Below are 7,660 nucleotides of genomic sequence, written 5' to 3'. Positions count from 1 at the left end.
AGAAGCAACCCACCTGTACCAGTACCACGGACAAATCAAAACGGCTCGAGCGCCGCGCGCTGCTTTACCTTTTGGGGCAACAGTGCCGCCGCCGGAGCCCACGCGCACCGGTTCGGCACCCTCAGTACGCACTGATTCGTGGGTCCGTCTTTGCAGAGACCACCTGCCAGTGACAGTGGAGTTCACGAACCGCGTGGCCGAGGCCGCGCATGCCAAAACGAGACTGCACATGTGGCGCGGGCCCGGGCTCCCTCGCCCCCGTCTTATCCTCTGTGGCGGAGGGAAATGGCACAAAAGCCCCCGAAAAAGCGCACAAAAGCGCACCGGCGTGGGCCCCGCCACCTCATCCCCTCTCACTCGCTCGCGCTTGCTCTACGCTACCAGCCTCCGCCTGCCTTCCTCTTTCTTACCCTTTGCTTTGCAGCACCCTCTCTCTCTCTCTTCTCTGGTCTCTGCATCTCTCTTGATCCGGCGTCCCCTTCCTCTCTATAAAGAAAAGGTTGTTTTTAACTAGGGTTCTGAGTTCTGACCCCTTTCTAGAAGCCCCTGGGTGTCTGTTGCGGACCCGAGCCCCCGCGGAGCGCTCGGGGGGCGCCGAGCCGGCGCCCGCTCCGGCGGATCTGAGGAGCCGACGCGGCTGCTTTGCCTCAGTCCGGTGAGTCATTCTTCCTCTCCCTTGTCGCGGGCTTCTCGATGTGGGATCGACCTCTTCCTTCGGATTCGCTGGCTCCAATCCCATCGTCTGATTCCAGCTCTGATTCAGCAAAATTCGTATCTTTTTGTTACCGACCGGTTTATCGTGTTCGGTGTTCCCCGTTTCTCTTTTCGGTGATTCCGATGCGGCTGCCTTGGATTTTTGTTTGGTTTTGCGTTTTAGACCAGGTTGATGCCGATTAAGGGTGTTAGAAATGTCTGTTTATATTTTTCTTCGTCACTTGGGTTATGTTAGTTCAGTACACGGGAGACATGAATACTGTCAGAAAACTGCTTGTGCTGGTTTTTTCCCCCCTTGATCTGAACGATCGTCGTGTTGCCTCCTCTCGCTGTAATCGCTACTGGTTCTGCAGTGCTCAAAGCCATATCTTTTTTGCATACAAGATTTCACCTTTTTCATCTTTTTTAAATGATTTTTTTTTGTTTCTCATATGAATCGTCAAAATATGGTTTGTTTTGTACCTATATCCAGTCTTAGGTGAAAGATGTGAATCTACTGCTTGAAGAAATGTTCATGCTTATAACCTTTTTTTTTTGTTTTTTTATAAGGGTAATCTTTTTGTTATGCATCTATTCCTGAAAATATTTGCATTTTTTCCTTCCAAATATAGTTTTCCGATGAAGTCAACTTTACTTCTTGCTTTGCACACATAAGATTTTCTTTCTAGTCTGAAACCTTCTAGACAACTCTGAGATTATTTTGCTGGTGAAAAAGTAACCCTCTCTGCTTATTCGGAATAGTATAACTTAAATAAAATTATCACCGACACGTGTTTGTTGGCTCACTTCATTGGTCCAATCATTCATGTTCCGTGTGTGCTATCATTGGTTGCTTGGAAGAAGTTGGATATTATAGAATAGGATTTTCTAATGAAACCAGTGTCAGGGATGACTATGAACTGTGTCCTGTGATGGTTGGCTTCCATTTTTTTTTACACATTATCTCTTCTAGGATTCGTAGTACCTAGTGACCTCGTGGAATATATACTTGCGTTCTTGCAAGCAGTGAGTGGGGGCTTTGAATTATAATATGCACGGAGAACAGAAGATTCCAAGACTAGTTGCCTGCACTTTTGTAGTGGGTTTCGCAGTTCTTTATGCCCTGGTCGGCAAAGAGGCGGAGTCCACGGATTAATGAGTCAATTGATACCTAGAATTGTCTCAATGCAGATGGCGGCTATATGTCCTAATTAGGAAGTAAATCTATATTATCCATGATTTTATATTGCTGGTAGCTGATGTAAGATGTTGATGTGTGGAACATGTTTGAGTGTTTCTCTTGGATTAAATTGAAAAAAAAAGCAACCTGCTGTTTGGGTGGGTGCCATGGTCAGAGTATCTGCCAGTAACAAATTTCTATCATCATGTCAGTGTCATACTATCATGTACATTTTTCAACACGATGTATGGGTACTAGTTCATAAAATAGTAGTACTTATAATAATATTCTTATTCCTGTTGTAAAAGATTCAGAATGATCACTGATGCAGTAGTAATTCTTTTTAATAGTTGCTTATCGATGCTGCACAGGTTCCTTGTAACTATTGATCAGGAAACACTGTGAAGAAGAGTTTGTTGGCATCATACATCTCCTGAAGCTGGTTTGAAGTTTGCTGATAGGAAAGGTCATGGGTGCTCTCTGCGATTTCTGTGGGGAGCAGAGGTCCATGGTTTACTGCCAATCAGATGCAGCATCCTTGTGTTTATCATGCGACCGTAATGTGCATTCAGCTAATGCTCTTTCTCGGCGCCATACAAGGACCCTTTTATGTGACCGGTGTGCTTCACAGCCTGCTATGGTCCGCTGTCTAGCAGAGAATGCCTCGCTTTGCCAAAATTGTGATTGGAATGGCCACATTGCAGGATCCTCAGCTGCCGGACACAAAAGGCAGACTATAAATTGCTACTCAGGGTGTCCATCATCTGCAGAACTTTCTAGAATATGGTCCTTCGTTTCAGATATTCCTAATGTAGCACCTGAGCCGAACTGTGAGCAAGGAATAAGCATGATGAGCATCAGCGACAGCGGTGTCAGTAATCAAGATAATGCTGCAGGGGACAATAATTTGTTAGATATAGCTAGTGCAACACTTATAAGTGATCTTGGTACTTGTGACAAGCCTTTGGTAGGTTCCTCTTCAGGAGCTGGAGTGAACCTGCTTCCGCTTGCTACTGATCAGACAGCTGGATCTGTGGATTCCACACCAGATAAGGTGCTTTAAGGCTATTCACATATCCCTGATACCTCATACATAGATTTAGTTATTCACCTCTGCTGCTGCATATTCTACTTCCATGTGCAATATATGTAAGATGACCAATGACTTCACTCCCTACAGTTGATGATTATCATTTGACAGGTCTCATAATTGTTTTCTTTTGTATGGTCTTTCGTCTGCTTTATATTTCATTTGGTTTACTTAATGAACAATAAGATAAAACAAAATCCTCACAAAAAAAAGATAAAACATGAATTATGAACAAAAGAATTGCTAATGAGCTTATAAATAAATCTACTGTACGATGCACAAAAATACTGATGTTTCTGAGATCATATAAATAATTGCATATACCTGTCTATCTGAAATGAAAAACTGGGAATAGTATATATCTTTTGTTTATTTTCACTATGTGGCATCCACATCTGAATCTTGTTCAGATTCTATTTATGTTACCTAGCCACCACCTTAGTAACTCCTATGGTGGACAATCTGTATATTATGTTTTCCCTTGTTTCTTTTGGCTGTGACCTGTGAGAATTCACAGATGCAGTGCGGTGAAAGGACTTATTGTATCTTGTCATATGTTATTTCTCTGTATGGCATATGCAAAATTTGTAGGCCTTATCCCATTGTACCTTTTCAAATATTAATCTGTCACTAACATATTCACAGGATTCCTGTGTGCAGGTGCCCTATACACCAGATAAAGATATGTTCAGTAAGGACAGCATATATGAAGATTTTTGTGTGGATGATGTTGACCTTGCTTTCGAAAATTATGAAGAACTCTTTGGTACCTCTCATATTCAAACAGAGCAACTATTTGATGATGCTGGAATAGACAGTTACTTTGAAGTGAAGGAAGCACCTTCTGGGAATTCCACCGAGGTTTGTAGTTTGCTAATGAATATTTTGTTTTTCTTAGTCCTTTACAGTCATTCACATCCATGTGCACATGCGCATCTCATAGTGTTGGTGTTCTCTTTGTTGTGCCAATCAACTGAACCAGTTCTGTAGTCCTCCCAATATGTGTAACTTATAAGCTGTTCAATTTCCTGTTACCTCATCAAAATTCAGATGGAAAACCTACTGCCAAAATGAACTGAGTGATAAGTTTTTCCATGTGCAACTATAATCCTTATTCGAGAAAAGCAGCGAGGCACTAAATGAAATGGTTGCTAGATTATTTGTAGAACTTTCTAGAACCATCTTTCAGTTTAACCTTTTATACAATTGAAGTAATAATTTAGTAAGAGTTGGGACTTGAAGATAATATGGTATATGGGGCCCAGGTTTTCTTTCTTTTATTCATAGCTTATTATTGACAAACTGTTCAAAATTGTTGACTGTTCTGAAGTGCAAAAAGGCAGGAACAATCTTGCCTGCTTCCTGTTTGTCTTTGGTCTTGAGGTAGAGCTTGTGCCAAATTTACGTATCTGGTTTTGTGTTCAAGTAACCAGTAACCACAGCTAGGACTGTAAATAGTAACCTATAAGCATTAAATGCATGCCAGCAGATCTGTAAACCATTTGGTGTTATCCCATATTCAGTGCCTGTTTAGTTGCACTTCATTTTGCAAAATTTTTCAAGATTTCCCGTCACATCGAATCTTTAGACGCATGCATGAAGCATTAAATATAAATAAAAAATAAAACTAATTACACAGTTTAGACGAAATTCACGAGACGAATCTTTTAAGCCTAATTAGACTATGATTGGACACTAATTGTCAAATAACAACGAAAGTGCTACAGTACCAATTCCCAAAATTTTTCGTCAACTAAACAAGGCCTCAGTTTTGTTTGGACAAATTAGACCTTTGTTTATCATATGATTATTATAGGATTCATGTCTCATGCTTTTCAGCAATCCAAGTTGAAGCAACCTGAAAATAGCAATGCGGTATCTGCTGACTCTGGGATGTCGAACCCAGGAGTGAAAGGTGATTCTAGTGTTTGTATCCCTTTGAGGCAGGCTAGGTCTAGTCTGTCTCTTTCCTTTCCCGGTTTGACTGGTGAGAGTAGTGCTGGAGACCACCAAGATTGTGTGGTATCATCATTGCTCCTTATGGGTGAGCCTCCTTGGCAGCCTCCTGGCCCTGAGGACTCAATTGCTGGAGGTAGTAGAGACAGCGCTATCACACGATACAAGGAGAAGAAGAAGAGAAGAAAGTAAGTTCATCTCTTGTAAATCCTTTCTGCGATTTAACTGGTAACATTGTGCTGATTTGTACCATATGGGAAATCAGTAAAAGATATTTAGTTGGAGCAATCAATATTTTAAAAGCTAGTCACCTAAGTGGTCATTTGTTCATTCTGACAGGTTCGACAAGAAGATAAGGTATGCTTCTCGCAAGGCTAGAGCAGATGTGCGAAAGAGGGTCAAGGGACGATTTGTTAAGGCTGGTGAAGCATATGACTACGATCCTCTCTGCCAAACAAGGAGTTACTGAAGTGTTTTAGATTAGCAAACTTAAACCAAGTCTCGTTGCAGCTAGAACAAAAGCATTGGCAATCCAAGCTATTGGGCCAAATTGTGCCGTCGAAAGACCAAAAAAAAGAAAGGGAGAAAGCCATCGGCATGATAAAAAAAAATACAAAAATATTTGGATGTTTCAGAAGTTTTTGGATGAGGATCCTCCTTTTTTTCTCCTGTACAGTGGATGGAAACCGCATCTTCCGTTTCTTTTTGCTAGAGTGATTTGAGTCACTCTTCACCTTTTGTGAATTAGCCTGAACCCAGCTAAACAGACTTGTTGCATTTTGATCTCCATTCTGCTGACTCTGGCATCGATCCACGTACATCGTACATGGGCTATATAGCCAGCTACAACTGTAATTTTATATACTAATTTACGATAATATCAATATATATTTACGATAGTTGGATTACTATAACACATGGAGATATTTATCATAACGTTATAGTAAATCACTTAGTAAGGAGTTACTATGGTCTTGTAAATTAACATAGTAATTATCGTAATTTAAAGTGGCTACATAATAAGTTATTTTGAGCTATAGGGTAGTAGTTATATATATATAGTAAGGTTATTCTGCAGCTGGCCACAGAATAACTTATTCTATAGTCACATTGATTTATGATAATGTTTGTACTAATTTACGATAATGACAATACACATTTACGATACATGGGTTACTATAATTCAAGATGATACTTACTATAATATTATACTAAATCACTTATGAGGGAGTTATTATAATCTTGTAAATTAGTATAGTAATTATCGTAACTCAAAATGGCCACAAAATAACTTATTCTATGTGTGTGTGTATATATATATATATATATATATATATATATATATATATATATATATATATATATATATATATATAACTACTACTCTATAGCTGGCTACAAAATAACTTATTCTGTAGCCACCTTGAGTTACGATAATTACTATGTTAATTTATGAGATTATAGTAACTCCTTACTAAGTAGCTTACTATAATGTTATGGTAAATATTTCTGTGTGTTATAGTAACCCAACTATAGTAAATATATATTGACATTATCGTAAATTAGTATATAAAATTATGGTAAATGAAGGTGGCTACAGAATAACTTATTCTGTAGCTGGCTACTGAATAGCCTCTCCCTATATATATATATATATATATATATATATATATATATATATATATATATATATATAAATGGAAACCTATAATATGGTTTTGATAAATTTAGTTGAAATTTCAAAGTTGAGTGGACATATGCACATTCTCCAAGACATTTCAACTTTGAATAATATTTATCAGAACTTATCATTTAAAAGGTCACATATATAGCAATTGTCAGTTTATCACAACATATAAACATACCACAATAATATGATAAAAATCAATTTCCCATAGAAATTGCCTTAGATGTTACTAAAGTTTGTTTCCTTAGGATCCAGATCCCAGCAAGATACTCGTAGTGTGATAAAGAACCATCATGTATCATGATGATGGTACTATGAAATTAGGGTACAATGTAGTATTATAATCATTTCGGCTTCACAAATTGTAATATTGCAAGATTCTAAATACGAATTCTAACACATGGGCGCAACTTTCCTGCTGCCACTACATCTTGATGCGGGGGGGGGGGGGGGGGGGGGGGGGTTTATTAATGGCCAACTATAGCTTATCAAAACATACATATTTCTACTGCAAAAGAGTTTTGTGTCCTAGATTCTAATCCTATTAACTAAGCTAGCAACCTAGACTAGAAAAGGTACAACACACAACCTAGGAAAGTCAAGTAAATACAAAAGTTTAAAAATCAATGATGCTATTTTTTTCTGAAGTATGGATACGCTCATATTTCCCTGTAGTCCTTTGTAACACCCTAAAAATTTGCATCTTTACAAAATAGCTTAAGTTGGTTTATTTATGCCTTTATGTGAGCATTCAAATATAATAATAAATTTTGCCAAATCAATTTTGTGGTTTAATAGCCTTATAAGTATTTACCCTTTTTTTTAACTAAAAACGGCCTTCAAAACAGGTGATATGATCAAGGAGCCGACTAGAGGGGGTGAATAGTCTTTTATAAAAACTAATCATGTCGGCTAACCAATTATAATATGGAATTAAAACTAATCCGTCTGCCAAGACTACACCGCTTTATCTATCACAAGCACCTTCAAAGATTCTAAGCAAGTTATGTCTAAAGTGTCGAGCTAGAGAAAGCTCACCTAAACAGTTCTTGTT

At 38.6% G+C, this 7,660-nt stretch overlaps 1 protein-coding gene across 3 annotated transcripts; it reads left to right on the top strand.

Annotated features, from left to right (window-relative positions):
* Positions 1-407: 407 nt before the first annotated feature.
* LOC136521581 (zinc finger protein CONSTANS-LIKE 9-like) lies at positions 408-5,696 on the top strand. 3 transcript variants are annotated; one of them, XM_066515328.1, is made up of 5 exons: positions 408-655; positions 2,245-2,927; positions 3,609-3,824; positions 4,803-5,107; positions 5,259-5,696. In XM_066515328.1, the coding sequence occupies exons 2-5, from the start codon at positions 2,343-2,345 to the stop codon at positions 5,386-5,388; spliced, it is 1,236 nt and encodes a 411-aa protein (XP_066371425.1). In that variant the 5' UTR covers positions 408-655; positions 2,245-2,342; the 3' UTR covers positions 5,389-5,696. The 3 variants fall into 3 exon arrangements, with proteins under 3 accessions (XP_066371425.1, XP_066371426.1, XP_066371427.1); XM_066515329.1 differs by having other exon boundaries at positions 2,224-2,927; XM_066515330.1 differs by having other exon boundaries at positions 409-655; positions 3,624-3,824.
* Positions 5,697-7,660: the final 1,964 nt, after the last annotated feature.

The sequence above is a fragment of the Miscanthus floridulus genome, chromosome 18 (genome assembly GCF_019320115.1).
Source record: "Miscanthus floridulus cultivar M001 chromosome 18, ASM1932011v1, whole genome shotgun sequence".
Taxonomy (NCBI): Eukaryota; Viridiplantae; Streptophyta; class Magnoliopsida; order Poales; family Poaceae; genus Miscanthus; species Miscanthus floridulus.
The sequence above is the reverse complement of the archived record's forward strand: the minus strand, read 5'-3'. Positions and strand labels throughout refer to the sequence as shown.

Coding starts and splice junctions, on each gene's coding strand:
- LOC136521581 (XM_066515328.1), top strand. CDS start 2,343: ATGGGTGCTCTCTGCGATTTCTGTGGGGAGCAGAGGTCCATGGTTTAC. Junction 2,928..3,608: donor TGGATTCCACACCAGATAAG/GTGCTTTAAGGC, acceptor ACATATTCACAG/GATTCCTGTGTGCAGGTGCC. Junction 3,825..4,802: donor CTTCTGGGAATTCCACCGAG/GTTTGTAGTTTG, acceptor CATGCTTTTCAG/CAATCCAAGTTGAAGCAACC.